This window comes from Kogia breviceps, chromosome 5, assembly GCF_026419965.1.
Source record: "Kogia breviceps isolate mKogBre1 chromosome 5, mKogBre1 haplotype 1, whole genome shotgun sequence".
In the NCBI taxonomy this organism is placed as follows: domain Eukaryota; kingdom Metazoa; phylum Chordata; class Mammalia; order Artiodactyla; family Physeteridae; genus Kogia; species Kogia breviceps.
The window spans coordinates 135,939,561-135,960,228 of record NC_081314.1 but is presented as its reverse complement, the minus strand read 5'-3'; the positions used below and the strand labels follow the sequence as shown (position 1 = coordinate 135,960,228).

At 38.8% G+C, this 20,668-nt stretch overlaps 1 protein-coding gene across 1 annotated transcript; it reads left to right on the top strand.

Moving 5' to 3' along the window:
• The first annotated feature begins 20,173 nt into the window (after positions 1 to 20,173).
• On the top strand, positions 20,174 to 20,437 carry KRTAP7-1 (keratin associated protein 7-1). The gene is given in 1 exon segment (XM_059065655.1): positions 20,174 to 20,437. A coding segment is annotated over 1 exon segment (264 nt).
• The last annotated feature ends 231 nt before the right edge of the window (positions 20,438 to 20,668 follow it).

The following is a 20,668-nucleotide window of genomic DNA, read 5'->3' as shown; positions in this document are numbered from 1 at the left end:
ATTTTCTAATAAATAGTCACAGCTGGTAAAGCAACTGTGGCATTCACATCTTGTCACTTACGTAAATTGTTTCAGGTGGTGTACCTTGGGCCTGGCAATTGCAGGCAGCTCAAGGAATCACTTCATATCTATTTCCTTCAAAACATTTACTCTTAGATGACAGCAAGGAGCAGTGTGTTGAATGTATACACTTTATGTAAGTGAGCAAACATTTGCTAAAATATGATGGTGCATATTAATTTTCAACTCCAGTCGGTGAGATCTTGGATTTATTATCTTAGACTCTTTCAGTCTGGAGATTTTTAATCATCAAAGAAGGAGGCATGCTGTTTTAAATGTCATGGATAAGGCTAATTCTTCATTAGCCAAGTTTTTGACCAGGCTAATTCCGTTTCTGCTCGAGTGGGGGATGGGAGAGAATCGAGGGTATTGCCGATTTCTCTCCCACAAGGAGCCTCCACTTTAGTGTGGGTGGAATAGTACCCAGTCAAATTCTTCCCTTCTTCTGTGACTGAAATGTCACCAATTAAAGATTGATGGTCTTAGAAATTCATTTCATACAATTGATTTTTTCAGATTCTTCCACCTATTCCCCGATCCTCACATCCTGCTTCTTGAGGTTGTTTGGCCCTGAGAGGATGGAAATATTGTGAGAAAAGAGAGATGCAATTTTACAGTGTTAAGTCTTAAAAAGAAGGGGACTCAGAGTGCCTTGAAGTTTTCTTGGCAGACAAAATATAAATGTATTAATACAGTAATAAAAAAACTCACTGACACACTTCTGTTAAGTTCTGATTCTGTTAAGTTCTCTGTTCTGATTCTTACTAGAGATGGAGGCATTTACTTTATTCTTTATTGTTTTCCTCATCAAGTCAAAAAATGATGCTCTTTGCTAACGTAAAGTACAGCCCACCTAAATAAAACCAAATGTTTTCCAGGCCCAATTCTGCAAATGGATTCTGCTTCTACAATTCTCAATATTCGATGGAACATTGGCTGTGAATGTTAATTTGTTCCTGCTGCTAAGATACTGTCTTTCTTTAATAATACCTGAAGGACTTCATTTTATACGGGAATCTTATAAAGATAATGAAATTAATAGTAGAGAATGAGTGAATCAAACCTTCATCAAATCTAGCTTTAACAGAGCCTATATGTATACCCAAACCAAAATATGATTCTGTGATATGGTGTGATTCTGGAATTAACTGTAACACATTGGAACTGGACTCCCTTGCATCAGCTGCTCTTACCCAAGGCTGACCTTATGCCAATCTTGAAAGCAGTCATATCACTACAGATTTCAATGTCAAGGTAGTGATGAGAATGAAGAGGAAGAGATTATATCACATCCTTTGCAATTAAAGTTCCTGAAATCCCTCTTTTCATTGCTTTCTCCTTCTCCGAAGTTCCATTCCCCTTGGATTTTCCACTTAATTTCTTCTCTTTTGCCAGCGTTTTTGCCTTTTCACTTCCTACTTTCCATCCTTCTCCTCTGCTTCCTCTGTGTTTCTCTCCAGCTATGCTTGTTCCAACCTCCTTCTTCCCTTCTGGGCTCTTTCCTCTACAATATGTCCTGTTATCTCTGTTGTTACAGGTAAGTTAATTTATAATTCTCTCAGTTTCCCAAAGTTTTACCTACATGTCTCACCCACTTCAGCAAAGCAGCAAGCACTCAGAGGTATCTATTGATACTTTTAGAGAGTTTAGCTGGAAGGGGTTGATGGCTGTTGTATAACCCTCCTTCAATGGAACTTTGGCAAACCTACAGCTAGGTGAGTCTAAGAAAAATGTCTTCAATCCTTCCTTTTAAGGACCTCGTGGTCTAATTTAGGTAATTCAAGTTTCTAGGTAAAAATATAAAAGGAGTTCATTTGTTCTAAGAGTGGGTCAAAGAGCTAGGCAAAATAACTTCTGATAGGTTGATCAAGTTACTTTCTTAGAAGCAGTGTCATTTAATTGAATCATGATTTAAATGGGGGTACCTCAAAGGTGCGGATGATTTCAGAGAAGGGGACATTCCAATCAACAGAGTCAACAGGAACTAAAATTTTATAGTAGGAATCAGCAATGCACATATGGAAATGATGATAATTCTAGTTGCCTGGTGCACAGAAAGGAAGAGGAATAGCGGAAGCTATGCTTAGGGACAAAGTGTGGAGGAGCTTAGGAGCTAATGAGAGGTTTGAACTTCTTGGCAATGGGGAGCCTATAACTGTTGAACCTGCAAATAACAAAATGGTGCTGGACTTGGTGAAGACACATTTGAAGAATTGCAAAATGGGTAGGAAGAAGAAAGAGTCTGGAAGCAGAGATATTAGAAGCCGTTGTGGTATTGCTGGAAGGACATATGGTTTTTAATCATTTCTGCCCATGGTATTTGACATTTTTCCCCCAAAGTGAAGAAGGTTTTCTTTCTTTCTTTCTTCTTACAAACTGTTTTAGAGCTCACATATTTTGGCTTGCTCTTTGAACAGATGTGATGGTTTATTCGTTAATATCTCCCTGAAGTTCAAGCATTTAAGTGGAAAGATATTTTAGAAGTTTCATAGTCCCTTGAAAGGAAATAAAAGGATAAGATTGAAGTATTTCTTGGAATAGTACTTTGAAAGAGAATGAAAGTTGTCAACTGCGTAATTAGTTTTTCTATTAGGAGATGATATCCAGAAGAGCATCTCTGAGAATATTAGAAAATTAAATGAAAAATCTCTCCCCTTTATTTAAATGTTACAACATACCACGTCACACGATTATGCGTACAGAAGTTCCTGCTGAACTTTTCACTAGGGTAGTGAAAATTTTAAGGTGCAAGGCAGGTTTCTGCAGCTCAGGGGCTATGATAACTCTAGGGACTGTTCATTCGACTAACTTTTATTTATATATTTGTGAAGTAAAGCCACTGTAAAGTGAATTTGTTAAACTTAAAAAGGGTCCATTATTCATTGTTAGAAGCGAATATATTTTAAGAAAATGTAGTCTTCCATTTAACAGTAAACTTCTGATTTGAATTTCTCACACTCAGTACAAGATACCCCACAGAACAGATCCCTGTTCTTTGGCAGATGGATTTAACTGTTCTCTCTTACAGTCATAGGACTGCCGTTTTGTCTCAATCTTTCCAAGAGAAGTTACGGATATTAAATTTTTTGAATGAATTACAGAGTTCTCCTTTTGGTGTCTAATTATCCTAAGCTTCCTTCTAAAATGTTTTCTTACTGTCTTCTCTTAAGTTGTAAATATAAATGCATGTCTCTCTCTCTCTCTTTTTTTTTTTTTTTTTGAGTATACTTTCTTCATCTACATTTGTCTTAGCCTAAGTATCTTAATAGGAGTTACATATTTAAGTTGAGTCAGAATAAAAGTACTTTTTTTTTTTTTTTTTTTTTGCGGTACGCGGGCCTCTCACTGTTGTGGCCTCTCCCATTGCGGAGCACAGGCTCCAGGGCCATGGCTCACGGGCCCAGCCTCTCCGTGGCATGTGGGATCTTCCCGGACCGGGGCACGAACCCGTGTCCCCTGCATCGGCAGGCAGATTCTCAACCACTGTGCCACCAGGGAAGCCCTAAAAGTACTTCTTTAAATCAGATTCAAATCCTGTGTGTAGAATTTTGTAATTTTCATCTGTTACTTTATTGATTGTGAGGCCAATAAGCTAATGGATTTTTGCAAAGTCTCAATACTCAAGGCAAATGAAAGAGAAGAGATGGAACTCTCAGAAGTCAATGGGTTCTTGTAATAATAAATACAATATGATGACAGTAGTGCTATTATTTTTATTAAGTTTTATTATGAAAAATTTCAACTTACACAAGGCTAGAGAGACAAATCATATAAACACTCTTGCTCCCATCACAGTTTGAACAATGATCAATCCTTGCCTATATTGTTTAGCCTAGCTTCATTCACTTTTTTCTTTTGCTTAAGTATTTTAAAATGAATCTCAAGTGTTCTTTTACTTTAAATACCAGATATTTCCATATATCCCTCCAGCATGTTGCCAAACACCAGTATCTGTAATCTCTGTGCCTGAGTGCTTTCCCTTGGAACTGTGGAGAGCTCTTGCATGGAGCAGCCTGGAAATGTCAAGGAACTAAAGAGGCAGGCATAGTCCACAATCAGCGATGTGAGGAAGTTGGTGTATAACAACCCCAGCTTTCTCAGCTCCCTGATAGTTAATTCTTAGGCTTCAGTTTTGCACTGTCTCCCAGGCACCTTAATAGTGTTTTAGTTTTTTCCTTCCTTCTTCTCTCTGTGTCCCTTCCCTGCTTCCATATCAATATTATTTGCATTTCCCAAATGAACTACTTGTACTCAAACTTTATCTCATTTACTGCTTCTGGGGTAACACTAAGATATTTGGGACAGGAAATAGTCCTAGGAAACATATCTTCAAGTTGGGATTCTGGATCACTAACTAGTTAGATGGCAAAAGAGCTCTATTGTTGATGAGGAGTAGAGTGAGATAACCCATTCTGGATTTGGCTGATCACTTCCCTGTGTTTCATTTAACTTGTTTCTGGAGATCTAAAGTTGTGGTTTTACACTGGGATGACTTTGACGTTTCTGGAGAGAAACTTTGACGTTTCTCCACAACTTGGAGAAGGTTGTGCTACTGGCGTCTAGTAGGTAGGGGCCTGGATGCTGCTAAATAAACATCATACAATGCATATGGCAGCCCCCAACCAAAGAATGATTGGATTCCAAATGTCAATAGTACCAAGGCTGAGAAACCCTGATCTAGAGGCTTGGTTAGACTTAGGCTGTTCCTTTTTTTTTTTTTTTTTTTTTTTCCCTCTCCTGCCCTCTCCTCCCCTTCTCTTCCCTCCCTTCCGTTCATCTCCTGTCCTCTTCCCCTGTCACATAGATGTCCTAAGTTTATTTTGCACATTTCCTGCCAGACTTGGAATCAGTCATTTCCCTAAAGAGTTCTTTCCTTTACATCTAAAATGGTGCTAAGAGCACACAATCTGAATGCTATTTGCCCTCACTGCTACTGAGCTGCCATTGTAGACAATTTTAGTAGACAGAACAAGGAAATCTATACTTTTTTAAGGAGGAAAATATGTAATGAATTTTTTCCTGATATTTCTAATTTAGATTTAAAGAGTTTTACTTGACTACTTTGACTTTAAGCTTTTCCGTCCCCATCTTAAGCTGAAAATCTTTGTTTTTTATTTACTTTATCTAATACTTGTAATAGTTTCAGAATAACAAGACATTATTACTAACAGTAAGATTACTGAACACACTTAAGGTTTTAAAAATATTTCTTTTCATTTTAGTATTGTTTTACCTCCAGGTAGGCATAGCCCAAATTCTGTATGTTAGAATCACTTGAAATAATTCTTTGAGTTGTTATGCAACCAATATGAGATGTAGTTAGATTCATTTGCTTCACATTGCTTTCAGTTTTCTGATTCCTTTTTTCTTTCAGTTTAATTTTTAAAATTTATTAAAATACTTACATGATTTCCAAGTCAAAAATATAAAATGAGGTGTGTCCTATGCCCTCCATTCTGCTCTCCTTGCTTCTATTGGTAACTATTTTTATAAGTTTTTGATTCATTTTTCCACTCTTTCCTTTAAACGTTGTAAGCAAATATGGATAAATACTTGTATATCCCTTTCTTACCCCATATGTAGCGTGATGCAAATACTCTGCACAGTGCCATTTTGCTGAGAAATTCCAAATTAACTCCCTGTGGGTACATGGAGATCTTCCCCCGTTCACTTTAGAGTTGCTTACTACCAAATTGTATGGATGTAGCATAGTTTATTCAACCAGTCTACTATTGGTGGGTTGTTTGCAAATGTTTACCTTCACAAAAAGTGATGCAATGAATAGCTTGTGCATATGTCATTTCTAATTTTTGTCATTGAATCATTCAGATAGAAACTTAAAAAGAAATCTCTAAGTCAGAAAGTAAATGCATGTCAAATTTTGCTAGATAGTGCCAAATTGCCCTTTAAGGGAGTGGTGCCATTTTTCTTTTCTGATGGTGACATCATTAATAAATCACAATATTAAACAAGCGCTTCTATGGAAGTTGCACAATGAAAGGCTATTCTCTCCCCTATGTGCATGCCCATCTATTCAGTTGAATCTAGATACCATTGTTACCCAATCTAATTTGGCTTTTCTGAGGTAGTTCAGCATCTCTTGCCATTCTTAACTCCTTTTTTTGCACTAGAACCCAACCTTAGGGAATGCAACAACCCTTATAGTCTACTCCTTCTTTCTGAACCACTATTTACTGCTAAAAAGTGCAATAAAATCGTAATACAAAATACAGATTCGTGTGCCCTGAGTTAAGCTTTAACCTTGATTTTGTCCTAAGATATTGTTTTATTAGACTCTGGTTTATTCTATCATTTACTCTTGTCGTTTTACCCACATCCCTTGGGTTCAACTTCCAGCTCTGACACTTAAGAGCCATGTGGCCCTGGGTGAATTACTTCAGCTGTCTTCCTCTGCGTCCTCAACTGTAATGTGGGAATAATAATAGAAGGTGATCCCTCATCGGGATTTTGTTAAGATTACAAGAAATAATACATGTAAAATACTTAGAAGAGTGCCAGATATATTAAGTATTAAATAAATAATAATTTTGTTGTTATTCTTATTGGTGCTAATTATAATATTAATAATATCTAGTCTGTCAGAACAGTCCTTCTTGGGTCTATGGGAACTTTACTGATTGTCCAAATGCGGTGAAAGGTATTTGTGTCCACAACACAAGGAAAAGTATAAATTTTAGAGGTCACAAAATCCAGGTCTTAATCATGACTAGCACTCATAATTTTAGTGCTTTTTAAAAAAATTGCTCTCTACTTCTTTTATCATACCCAATGAAACACTGATATTAAGTGATGTATCACTTCCTTGCTTAAGGGAATAGTTTGAATTTTATAGGCTTTTAGAAGATGCCTCAAAGGGTTTTAAAATATTAATCCAATGCTCAGACTCTTTGTGTAGGAATAGTTCTATTTTCTATCTCTGCCATAAGAGAGTGTTCAGAAAAGAAAAGATGAAAATAGCCTATATCTAAAAAACTTTGGGTAACTTCCCTGGGACTAGTTAAAAATAAGTATGGTTTTATTGGTGAGAAGATGTCTCAGTCCTCTGTTAGACCTGGGAAGGCAGCTTGGTTCTCTAGGCTTAATATGAATCCTTTGTTTCTCTGTGGGTTCATTAATCCAACTATTTGTGTTATTTCAAAGATAAAGTTCTTCAGTGCTCCTGACTGGACTAGCTATTTGTGCTTCTCTACTTTTAGAAGTGATAGTTTATTTAATTTTAATTTTTATTTCTATCATGGTTATTAGCATGGCATACTTCCCCACAGCTTCTCCCAACTATTTTCATGAATCTCAGGTCTCCAGTCTGACTCCCATCCACCCCACTCTCAACACAGACTAGTGAATTCACTTTCCGAAGGCTCTTGGTATTCCTAGGTATCAGCATAATTTATACCCATCTCCTTTATTCCCCCTCCCCCAACACATTTCTGAAAGTCTGTGACTGTATCTTTTTTGATATCTATAATAGTATTTATTATTTTACATGATCCCATTCTCTTAGAATAGGGCTAGTCCATCGAGTGAGAAATCATGGCCCATTACTAACACTATCTGTGGCGAGCATTGCCCTCCGAGGAAGGCGCCATTAAGACCGTCATAAGCCTCAGGGCCCGATTGTACTCTCCTTGGTATGCATCCTGGACTTTATGGGATGAACGTAAAAAAGGAGATGGCCTTTGGCCAAATCGCTCCAGGGACCTGCTCAGTTACTGGGAGTCCCTGGTTGTTCCCTAAAGCTAGGAAAAGCAACCCTGGAGGGGAAATTGGTGCCTTTGAGGGAGAAGCCGAGAAGCCAATCAACCAGCTGATGCCGATAAGGCGTGACTAAGCCGAGAAGCCAATCAACCAGCTGATGCCGATAAGGCGTGACTAAGCCGAGAAGCCAATCAACTAGCTGATGCCGATAAGGCGTGACTAAGCAAATTCCCTGCTTTAGGGGTATATATACGGCTACGCTTTGTTACTAAGCTTGCCTTGCAACCATCAGCTGTCTGTGCCCTTCTGAGCCCATACCTTGGTGCGTTCAGTTCCCTACCACCTCTCGTCGATTGTTGCTGCACTTTGAGGACCTGCCACGGCCGGCGGCAAGTGGCGCCCGAACAGGGACCGGACGAGAGGGACATCTGAATCTCGGTAGGTGAATCCGCGGAGTTACGAGTGAAAGTGTGTCCACATAGTAAAGTTGATAGTAACTCGGGGCAATAGAAGTAAAAAAATATGGGACAAAAAGTATCCAAGGAGCGACCTGAGATTACTGATCAAGAGAAGGAGTTGTCCACCAGTGCTTTCCAGGCTTTCACAGCTAGAAATTATGATGTCTGTCTGCAACATCTTGCCTGCCTACAAGATATAAACAAAGACGATTATAATATAATTTTGAATACGGCAGTAGCTGAGTTTTTCAAAAGTAACCAGACAACAACAGATAGTTTAAGACAGACACTTAACCAGTTGAAGAATCAGGAAGAAATGGATGGATTAGATGATGTTGAAAACAGTATGTTGTATTACAATCAAGCAGTCATCCTGTATCATGTCCGACAGTATACAGAAGCCATATCCGTTGGTGAAAAACGTTATCAGTTCATAGAACCTTTTGAAGAAAAATTTGCCCAAGCAGTGTGTTTTTTGCTCGTAGACCTGTATATATTAACCTACCAAGCTGAGAAAGCTTTACATCTTCTTGCTGTTCTAGAAAAAATGATTTCACAGGGCAACAATAACAAAAATGGAAAGAATGAGACTGGTAATTACAGCAACAAAGATGGGTCTAATCATAAAGCTGAAAGTGGAGCTCTAATAGAAGCTGCAAAGTCAAAGATACTATTTTTGTGTTGAAGTATATGTAGGAGGACAAGGGACTTTACTGGCCGGCCATAGTTTAAGGGTAGTTAAAGCTGTTACAAGTTTGAAGTGTCCCTCCTTTTTTCCTTCTGATTTTCCCCAATCTGATTTTGAATTCTCAAATCTGGTGCACCTTAAATTATAATAATGGTACCATTTTAATTTCTTCAGTTTCTGTTACTAATAATAGTTTGGTTTTTATAAGCATTGGGATTTTGGGAAGTTTGCATTGTGTTATTCTTATCAACCGGTTATTACTTGTGTTACACCCTCATATGCCTTGCTAATAGGAGATTTACAGATTGAGTTTACTTCTGGTTCCTTAGGATATAATATAACTTGTCAGAATTGTATTTTTAGTACTTGCATTCTGCCTATGAAAGGAACTTTTTCTGTTATGATGTTAAAACAACCTTCCTATGTAATACTGCCTGTAAATATTTCTGAACCATGGTATCATAGTACTAGCATGCAAGCTAGGCTAGAATTATCTGAAGCTTTAAAAAGACCTAAACGATTCATTGGAATATTAATATGTAGCATATTAGCCTTAGCCGCTTTAACAGCCACAGCTGCTACCGCCGGTTTAGCATTAAGTAAAACTGTACAACAAGCACATTATGTTAATCAATTGTCTAAAAATACCAATATTGCATTAGCATTACAAAGTCATTGATACTCAACTAAAAACTGAGATTGATGAGTTAAAAAATGCTCTCATAGGTTTAGGAGACCAAATTATGGCTTTAAAATTGAAAATGAGTTTGATTTGCCATGCTAAATATACTTGGATTTGTGTGACTCAACACGCTTATAATGAAACTGACTGGGATTGGAACAAAGTAAAAATGTACTTTTTAAGTGTATGGACTGATGGACACATTAGTTTGGACATAACAAAAACTTAATGCGGAAATAACAAGCAATTCAAGAAGCTCATCTACAAGAAGACGGACCCCAACAATTAATTCAAGGACTCTTGGATCAGCTTCAATGGTTAAACCCAATGCATTGGTTTCAAAATGGACTCACAGGATTGATTACCGTGGGGTCATGTGTATTGTTGATGTTAATTGCATTACCTTGTTTATTACGCTTTATTGTTGGCCGACTGGCTGCTCTTCGTCAGGAGGTGTATGGGTTGAAATTGCATTATCAAGCTTTAAAAGATAAAAGAGGGGGAAATGTGGTGAGCCTTGCCCTCTGAGGAAGGCGCCATTAAGACCCTCATAAGCCTCAGGGCCCGATTGTACTCTCCTTGGTATGCATCCTGGACTTTATGGTATGAACGTAAAAAAGGAGATGGCCTTTGGCCAAATCGCTCCAGGGACCTGCTCAGTTACTGGGAGTCCCTGGTTGTTCCCTAAAGCTAGGAAAAGCAACCCTGGAGGGGAAATTGGTGCCTTTGAGGGAGAAGCCGAGAGGCCAATCAACCAGCTGATGCCGATAAGGCGTGACTAAGCCGAGAAGCCAATTAACCAGCTGATGCCGATAAGATGGTGACTAAGCAAATTCCCTGCTTTAGGGGTATATATACGGCTACGGTTTGTTGTTAAACTTGCCTTTCAACCGTCATTTGTCTGTGCCCTTCTGATCCCATACCTTGGTGCGTTCAGTTCCCTACCCCCTCTCGTCGATTGTTGCTGCACTTTGAGGACCCGCCGCGGCTGGCGGCAACTATCTTCATTCTTCTGACAAAAATTCAATGACTTCCATAATTTATCTATTCTAACACGATTCTTGTTTTTACCACAATCCGTATCAGCATAACTAAATCAGTTATTTCCTCTCTTTTAAAATCAAGCCAATCAGCATAGAGATCTCTCTCTGATTTTAATTGTAGAGTTTTTATTTTCACTACAGTCTCAGTCAGATTGTCCATTTCAGTCATAGACAACCTCCTATAGTTCCTCAAATGGCATCAATTGATAAGCAATTAAGAACTTTTTAAAGGATAAACCAACATTTCCTCTACAGGTTGTACACAAATTAAAATACATCTTTAAAAGGGTATGTGTGACTGTTATCTTTTAATCTTTATATTTTCAACAGTGACTGGGAAAGTCACTTTCCAGTGACTTTCCAATACTTTCTACATAAAATATACTTAATAGATATTTGTTGACTGTCTGAATAAATACATTTAATGATGATGTTTTCCTTGAATCATAAGACCCAAAACTTAAAAAAAAAAAATCTTTTTCATGATACTGTGGATAAGATCTTTCCTTGTTCACTGCTGGTTTTGAACTTATCTCCAAATGTTCTGACTTTCAAACTTCAATTTTATAGAGGACATTAAGTCCGGTATAGTAAAAATTCTTCTTATGTTTTGATACAACTTTTGTGTGCTGACCAAGAAGTGTTCTATTGAGTCATATATAAAATAATGCATAGAATCATGAGACCAATCACTACGAGGTGATCTAAGGCCCACCGTTTTATGACACTTAGGAGCCCTGATAATGTTTTTAAATTATTTATTGTTTATTTTAAATTGGTTTGTTTCTCTGCTTGGGAAACCGAAGAAACAGATATTCTTGGACTAACTGCCAACGACCATCTCTCCGTTCTTACCTAAAGCCGTGTTATGTTCTTTGCTGATAAAACTGAGGAATTGAAAAAATTCAGGAGGAAAATAACCAAAGGCCACAGAAGAATAATTGTTCTAGGACAATTGTTCTAGGATGATCTCTGCTCTGAAAGGTAGACTAGTAACTCAGAAACATAGCTAAGGTAGAGTAAAGGTATTTAGTAAGAATCGATAGGTTGCTTTTGGGGAGGTAATATTTCCTGTTCCCTCTCTGTTGGCCCCAGTCTGTATTATCCCTGTGAAGATACTGGAATAAAAAAATGTGTGGGGGTGATTCAAAGTGAGATGGCTCACGTATGTGAGGGAGGAACTGGAGGTCGCCCAAGGCCCGGCTCCTGTGAGCAGTGCTGGTGACGATGCCAGTCTGCAGAGGGCAGCAAGCTTTAGGACATGGTTCCCAAGACCGTTCAAGGTTGACACTGCCTGTTTGGCCGCCATAAAAAGGCTACAATATTGATTTCATTCAGAACATTTTTTTACTTTATTAATTAGTCAGCACCAGTTAATTAATATATTTATAAAATGCTCATTATTTAAAAATGCACACTTCTGTGTGCCAGGCTCTGTGAAAAGATGTGTCTCAAAGCCTAAAATTTACAATGCTTTTCTGATCCCCTTCCTTTCCCTCCATTGACCCTTTTTTAAAAAAAATTAAATTCAGTGTCTCTCCAGAACCTTCTACAGGGTTTAGCTGATGGAAAGTCAGTGGTTATATTTAATTTTATTTTTAAAATACATTTATTTATTTATTTATTTATTTTTGGCTGTGCTGGGTCTTCGTTGCTGCGCACGGGCTTTCTCTAGTTGTGGCGAGCGGGGGCTACTCTTTGTTGTGGTGCGAGGGCTGCTCATTGCAGTGGCTTCTCTTGTTGCGGAGCATGGGCTCTAGGCGCGTGGGCTTCAGTAGTTGTGGTTCGTGGGCTCTAGAGCGCAGGCTCAGTAGTTGTGGCGCACGGGCTTAGTTGCTCCGCGGGATGTGTGCTCTTCCCGGACCAGGGCTCGAACCCATGTCCCCTGCATTGGCAGGTGGATTCTTAACCACTGCACCACCAAGGAATCCCTCCATTGACCCTTTGATCCTGTTATTTCTTTGCTCACTTGTCTTGGTTCCCTTCTACTCGCCTTTAAGAATCAGCTTGTGTCCTACCCCAGGAAGCCTTCCAGGACTTCCACAGTCTTGTTTAGTGCCTATCTCTCGCTCTCTCTATATATACATATATCTGTGGCTTTCTCTCTTTCTACTTCTCTGTTTCTTGGGGCTTTCCCAAGGTCCATTTCCAGCCCCTTTTTCTATTTCTCTTGTGAACATCATTCAATAGTATGGCTTAAAATTTCACCTCAGGGAGGATGAAGATTCATACAGTTTTTTTTTGTTTTTTTGTTTTTTTGCGGCACGCGGGCCTCTCACTGTTGTGGCCTCTCCCTTCCTGTTGCGGAGCACAGGCTCCGGACGCGCAGGCCCAGCGGCCATTGTTCACGGGTCCAGCTATTCCGCAGCATGTGGGATCTTCCCGGACCAGGGCACGAACCCATGTCCCCTGCATCGGCAGGCGGACTCTCAACCACTGCACCACCAAGGAAGCCCCCATACAGTTTTTATCCTGACTTATTACTTACATTATAGTGTGAGAATTTGGCAATGCCATGAAATATTCTTCATAAATATAATTTGCAGTGGCTGCATAGTACTTACAAGAGCCATTATAAAAAGTCCTTGCCAGAATTTAGTTCCACGAAAATGTCTATAAATGGATTTGGGGGGAAGCAGCATAATATAGCAAAAATTACTCTGGAAAGGTTATCGTATAAAAATGACAGACTAAACACAGACACTTACCTCCTACTCCTTCTCCATATCCCTAGAAATGATAGAAAAGATAATATCTTTTTTTAAAAAAAGAACAAATCGTAACAATCCTGGAAAAATAAAAAGATTGCTATCAGATGAGAGCAGAAATAAGGCATCTCTTAAAGATGGAAAGCAGAGGATTGGTCACATGCAGGACTGTTGAAACAGGTGGAGGCAATTTTGATAGCCTGGTACAATGGTGAAGAGGACAGTTATTTAGGAGCAACTGTATCAGCTGGTATATACCCCTTCTTCCTTGTGCCATGCAGGGTGCAGAAGTTTAATTCACCTCAAATTTGAAGCAGGGAGTACAGAACAAAGAGATAATGGCTTTTGGTGGCTGGTGACAGTGGTGATGGAGAATATGAGAGGATTTGAGATACATTTTGGAGCCTTTTGGATGAGTGACAAATTGCATTTGTGCTTCTGTGTGTGTATGCATTTGTGTGTGGGTTGTACTAGTTTTCTCTTGCTGTGTAACAATATCACCACAAACTTAGTGGTTTAAAACAGCACGCTAATATTATCCCAGTTTCTGTGGGTCAGGATTCTGGGCACAATTTTGCTGGGTTCTGTGTTTTAGTGTCTCATCTGAAAACTGCAACCAGAGTGCCTGCTGGGGCTGCAGTTTCATCTCAAGGCTCGAATGGAGAAGGATCCACTTCCAAGTTCACATCGTTGTTGGTGGAATTCAATTCTTGTAGCTTATTGGACTGAGGGCCTCAGTTTCTTTGGTTGGCTGCTGGCTGGAGTTCCCTGCCGTGTGAGTCTCTGCAATGTGGTACTTGTTTTATCAAAACCAGCAAGGGAGAGAGCCTCTCAGCAAGACAGATGTTACAATGCCATGTGATATAATTACAGAAGTGACATCCTGTCACTGTAGTCATGTTCAATTCATTATAAGCAAGTCACAGGTCCTACACACTCAGAAGTATTTCTCAAGGGTGTGAATACCAAGAGGCAGGAGTCATGGGGGCCAGCTCAGGTTTGCCCCCCAGCGGAGGTAAGGTGCAAAAAAGGAATCAGTTTTTTTTCCCTGAGAAACTGGTTGGATTCAAGTCTGTAATAGACAAGGACTCAAAACTTCTTGATTTTGTGTGTATAAATGAGCCACTTTGCTGTATAGCAGAGATTGGCATGACATTATAAACCAACTATACTTTAATAAAAGAAATAAAAAAACTTAAAAAACCCCTTGATTTTAGGCTCAAATCAACACTGATAGTGTGACATGGGATATTTCACTTTCTTCCCTGAATCTCACTTTCCTCATATATAAAATGAAGAGAGAGCTGGACCAATGTTTCCTCTAGCTTTAACATTGAGGAAAATTTCAGTGAAAGAAAGGGGAGAATCTTCACTGCAAGTGATTAAGAATTGCACCAATGGAGCTACTCGAAGGGTATGTGATATACGTGGGTTTATGAGTGTGTGTATGTGTGTATATATATATATTTGTGTGTATACATATATATCACATATAAAACATATTACTTATATGAAACATATATATATAACATTTATATCACCCATAGCAGAAACTAGATAGCTACCCTTTGAGCTATCTTTTAGCATCATTTTTCTTTCCTTCCTTAATCATCATCTGTAAAGGATAGTCTATGTTTATTCATTAAAAAAAATCATTGGTGCAATTCTTAATCACTTTCAGTGCAGATTCTCCCCTTTCTTTTACTGAAATTCTCCCCTCAAAGGTCATCAACAAACTATATTTGCCAAATTCAGTAAAGTGATCTCAATCTCCATCTCCCTTGACTCTTTCTGGCATTAGGTACCTTAAACCTTTCTGACTTTGAACGTTCCCACTTGTTATGGCATCTGATAGCTTTGTTACCTTGACTTCCCCTTACACTCTGACTTCTGTTGTTCCTAACCCGCTAAAAATCCCAGTGTCTCTAGCGTTCTGTTCTCAGTCTTTTTCTTCTAGCCAGTGGATCTTATTTACCAACAGTGCTTAAAGTATCACTTTAAGAAAGATGAGAGCCCGATAGTTGTATTTAGCCTTTTTTCTTCTAAGATGTTTTTCTTTATTTCCAAATGTTTATAATCTCTTTGGCACAAGTGGCCCCTTTAAAATTAAAATCCTTCCCTGATGTCTCTATTGCCATTACTAGAAGCATCTTTTACCCAGGTACCAGAGGTGAGGTCCCTTTCTTTCCTTCATAGATGACATCTTATTCATTGCTAAATAAGTCCCATATAATTTCCCTCCATAATGTCACTCAAATCTGTCTTCTTATTCCCATTTTTATTGCCAAGCTTCACTCGGATGCTTGATTATTTTTTTGAATTGACAATTCTAATAGAATATTAATAGATGTCTCTCTCTCCATAGCTCTCTCCTACAATCCATTATTCAAGCTAAGCCAGTTCTAATCACATCATTTCCTCAATTAAATCCTTTGGTAGCAACTCTTTATCTCTTCCCACACCTGCCCTGCATGTAAGGCCATCCTTTCTTTAACTATGGCACAGATTTGCTGGAAATGTCAACTTAACTTCCCTCCATATGTACATTCCTCCATCTAAATGGATCAGCTCACCAATCCCTAAACCAACACAGACAATTCTGCTCTTTCCTTGCTGATGGTGTTCCTTTATCCTGAATATCTTTATCTTCACCTGTACAAATCATACTCATCTTTCATCACACACTCCAACAACTATTTCATTCATTCATCCATTTAAGAGATGAAGATATATTTATTGAGTTTCAACTATGTATTAGTTAGGCACAAATAAGACAGACAAGGTGCCTACTGCCAGGGGTGACAGACAGTGAGGGGGTGACCATTGTGGCTGGATCATAGGAAGGGAGGAAGAGTAGGATGAAGTGAGGTTGGAAGGTTCGACAGGAACCAGGCCATGTCAGAAGTTTGAATTTTTATTTTTCTAAGAACAACAGGAAGTCACTGAAGACTTTCTAAGTAGGGTATAGCACACTTTATTTTGAAAAGTTCATATTAGCTTAGCTGATATTGAAGGAGACTAAAAGAGGGAAAAGGGAAACCAGAGAGGATGCTATGGCAATAGTCCTAGTTAGAGATGGTGGTGGTTTGACTAGATCACAGAAATGAGAATGGAAAAACGTACGTGGATTTGAGATGTATTTTGGAGGCAATGCTGACTGGACCTGATGACAGATTGGATAAAGGAATTATATGAAAAAAAGAATTAAGTTTTTGTTTTGGGCAATTATACAGCAGTGTTATTTACTAAGATGGGAAAGGCTAGGGGAGGAATAGGTATGTGGGAGAAAATTAGGAGTTCAATTTTGACATGTTAAAAATCATTTTTCCACAAATGTTCATGGCAGCATTAATCATAATAGCCAAATATTGGAAACAACCTCAAAGTCCATCTATTGATGAATGGATTAAAAAAACTATGGTGTATCCATAAAATGAAATGCTATTTGGCAATAAAAAAGAATGATTCAAGGTTTAGCATAAATACTGATTCATGCTACAATATGGATGAACCTTAAAGACATTATACTAAGAGAAAGAAGCCAGACAGAAAAGGCTGCATGTAGTAGGATTAAATTTATGTGAAATGTCCAGAAGAGGCAAATCTTAGAGACAGAATTTAGATTAGTGGTTGTGAATGGGGAGAGACTTTAATGATATAGTTTCTTTTTGAGATGATGAAATTGTTCTGAAATTGAAGAGTGGTGATGGTTGTACAGCTCTGAGGCTATAAAAATCACTGAATTGTGCACTTTAAAGGAGTGAAATTTATCATATATGAGTTGCATCTCAGCAAAGGTATATTTAAAGGAATTTTTTTGAGATGCTGTTTTGGTCTAGGTTCTTCAGAAAGCAAAGTTTCTGGTGAAGGGCTGATGTATTTTTTCTTTCTTAGGGAGCAGGGAAGTGAAACAGGGAAGGGTGGGCACCTCAGATTAAGATACTTTATTGAGTTGACTACAGCTAAGTACAACTAAGTGCTTGATTCTATAGGACCATTTCCCAAGAAGTTGCCTAACTCTATCCAGGACAGTCCATTGACTTCCATCTCTCCTGTACAAAGGTTCACCCCTTAGAGCATTAACTCCCCACACTTCCAGACTATACATACATGGGTACCACACAGGCTTGTCAATGTCTTTTTTAGATGTTAGAGGTGAAACCATTGGGTGTGAGGTAAGAGATATCTTGTGAGGGAATGGGCAAACACCGTCATTTTATATCTACTTGACACTGGTTGGAGCCTAAACAAAGATGATTCTTGTAGGAGCTGAAAGGGCTATACTGTAGAGCCTAATTATTGTCTGATAAAGATACCCATTAAATATTCAGGTATGTTGAGCATCTTTTCATGTGCCTGTTGGCCATCTGTATGTCTTCATGGGAGCAATGTCTATTTAGGTCTTCTGCCCATTTTTTGATTGGGTGGTTTACTTTTTTGATATTGAGTTGTTTGAACTATTTGTATATTTTGGATATTAACCCCTTATCAGTTGCATAGTTTGCAAATATTTTCTCCCATTCCGTGTAAAACTAATTTTTATGGCAACATTTCCCTCAATTAGATAACATAGTGACTAGGCAGATGTGGAGGAAAGAAGAGAAAGAAAAGAAATGAAAACTATCAAGTAATCCATAACCGTGTACAGATTGATAGTGAATGAACTGCATAGAAAAATATGTTTTACAACATAAAATATCAGAACTATTTTAAATTATATTATGTAAAGTCTTAAAAAACCCTCTTCATTTGTTTTTATCTAAATTTTGGAAAGTGTGTTAAGAAACATTGCTAAACTATGTTTTAGAAATTATTGTAGTCTGTGTAACGAGGATAAAGTCTCCATGGGAGTCATTAAAGCTGCTGGGCGACATCGTGGGCTTCCTCCTCTGGGCACACAGCATTGCTGGTATGGCCAGTGAAGTTAGGTAGGGCTGTGCAGTGGGAAGAGTGTGGCAGTGGTGCACAGCATTGGGTGGAAGTTTTTGGAAGCTAGTGTATGATTTGCCACATGTCCTTCCCCTATTAGTAATATTTTAGATGACAACTGTCAGCTTAAGTCTTTGAATGAGAATGTCATCCATCTAAGACACCCACCAACCTGAGGGGATGTGTAGTGTGAGCAGGAAATAAACCTCTGATTCTAGCAAGCATCTAGACTTTGGTTTGTTTTTCATGGCAGCGAAAACTAGCCTTTCCTTACTGATCAAGAAAATAAAGTGATCTGAGGCACTTTATAAGCTGAAACCCTTTAAAGTATCACGAACATCAAAGGCAGTAGAGAAACACTGGGAAGAGCATGGCTTTGGAGCTACATGGGTTAGATTTGGAGCTTGATTCTGCTGATTATTAACTGTGTGACTCTGGGAAGTTGACTTAAACTTTCTGGCCTCAGTTTTCAAATTAGAAAAATTGTTATACCCATATTATAAAATCATTGCAAACATTAAATGAACTAACACTGTTAAGTGCTTAGAGAAGTGCATAGCGGGACTTCCCTGGTGGTCCAGTGGTTAAGACTCCACACTTCCACTGCAGGGGGTGCAGGTTCGATCCCTGGTTTTGGGGAACTAAGACTCCACATGCTGTGTGGTGCAACAACAACAAAAAAGTGCATAGTAAGTCCTCTTAATATATATATATATATATATATGTATAAATAAATAAATAAACATATATATACACACACAATGTATACGGTAAGATATATAAACAAGTAGTATACATAAAGTGTTTAGAACAGAACCTAGCACAGAGTGAGCCCTTCATGTATATTTATTATTACTAATATTTAAAATAAAAAAATATTGAATCAAATACTTGGCTAAGGATTTTCTCTGGGAAAGTCTAAGAGGAGATAGGAAAATAAAAAACAAGCAACAGAGTTGCTCTGTAAAAAAGACTTGCTCTGATGGATTTCTGTAGCAATGATTTAAAAACTAAAAAAATATTGAGATGAAATTCACACAACATAAAATGAGCCCCCCCCTTTTTTTTTTTTAGTGGTATGCGGACCTCTCACTGTTGTGGCCTCTCCCGTTGTGGAGGACAGGCTCCAGACGTGCAGGCTCAGCGGCCATGGCTCACGGGCCCAGCCGCTCCGCGGCATGTGGGATCTTCCCGGACCGGGGCACGAATCCGTGTCTCCTGCATCGGCAGGCAGACTCTCAACCACTGCGCCACCAGGGAAGCCCAAAATGAGCCATTTTAATTTTTTAATTTTTTTAGCCATTTTTAAAGTGAACAATTCAGTGGTATTTAGTACATCACAATGTTTTGCAACTACCATCTCTAGTTCCAAATAATGTTCTTTACTCCAAAAAACCCTCCATACCCATTAAACAGTTGGTATACCAATGCTTTTGAATCACATATGGAGAGAATTTCAAGAAGCTGTAGAAGTGTTTACATGGTTGCTAAAGCTTTTTTTAGTTTAGCTATATCAGTTGGGAAGAGTTTATAATCAGGATTTTAAGAGCCTCACATGATGCAATCAGAACACTGGTTAAACCATGGAACACCGATGAAAAGAATTCAGTTGTGTGTCCAGGATGGCCGCTGGCTTTAAAGATATGACACATTCCTTTGCAGATAGAAAAGCCAACAAAAATGTGGGCAGTGAGTCTGCGGGTTCCTTTATATGTATTTTATTAGCAATAATAGAATTACCTATGCATATTTATCATAAGATGTCTAGGCAAGCATGTCACGCCCACCAGCTTGAGGTATAAAAGACCCTGTGCAGGACGAGAACTTCATTCATTCTTGGGTAACTTGCTCTTTGCAATCTATCCAAATCCTTCTCAACTCCTGCAACCATGACTCATTACTGCTGCTGTGGAAGCTACTACCCAGGTAATCCTTGCGATGGAACCGATTTCCATAGGACCTTCAGAGCCACACCCCTGAACTGCGTCATGCCCCTGGGCTCTCCCCTGAACTACGGTTATGGATGAAATGGCTACAGCTCTCTGGGCTACTGCTTTGGTGGTAGCAACATTAGCAACCTAGGCTATGGCTACGGTGGCAGCTTTTGCCGGCCATGGGGCTCTGGCTCTGGCTTTGGCTACAGCACTTACTGATGGACCATGGATCCAGATTACTACAGGACTCTTTGCTCGTTACTCTGTGCACGGAACAACCTGAAAAACAGTCTGTCTAACAACCTGAAAAACAGTCTGTCTTCCTGCTTCCAGAGATGCTTGAGAGATACAGCTTCCATCTTCTCACCGACTTCTTGCTGAAATCCTGGTCTTAGATGATACTGAACAAGTCACCCAGGCATAAAATGCTGAACTGATACTCATCTACAG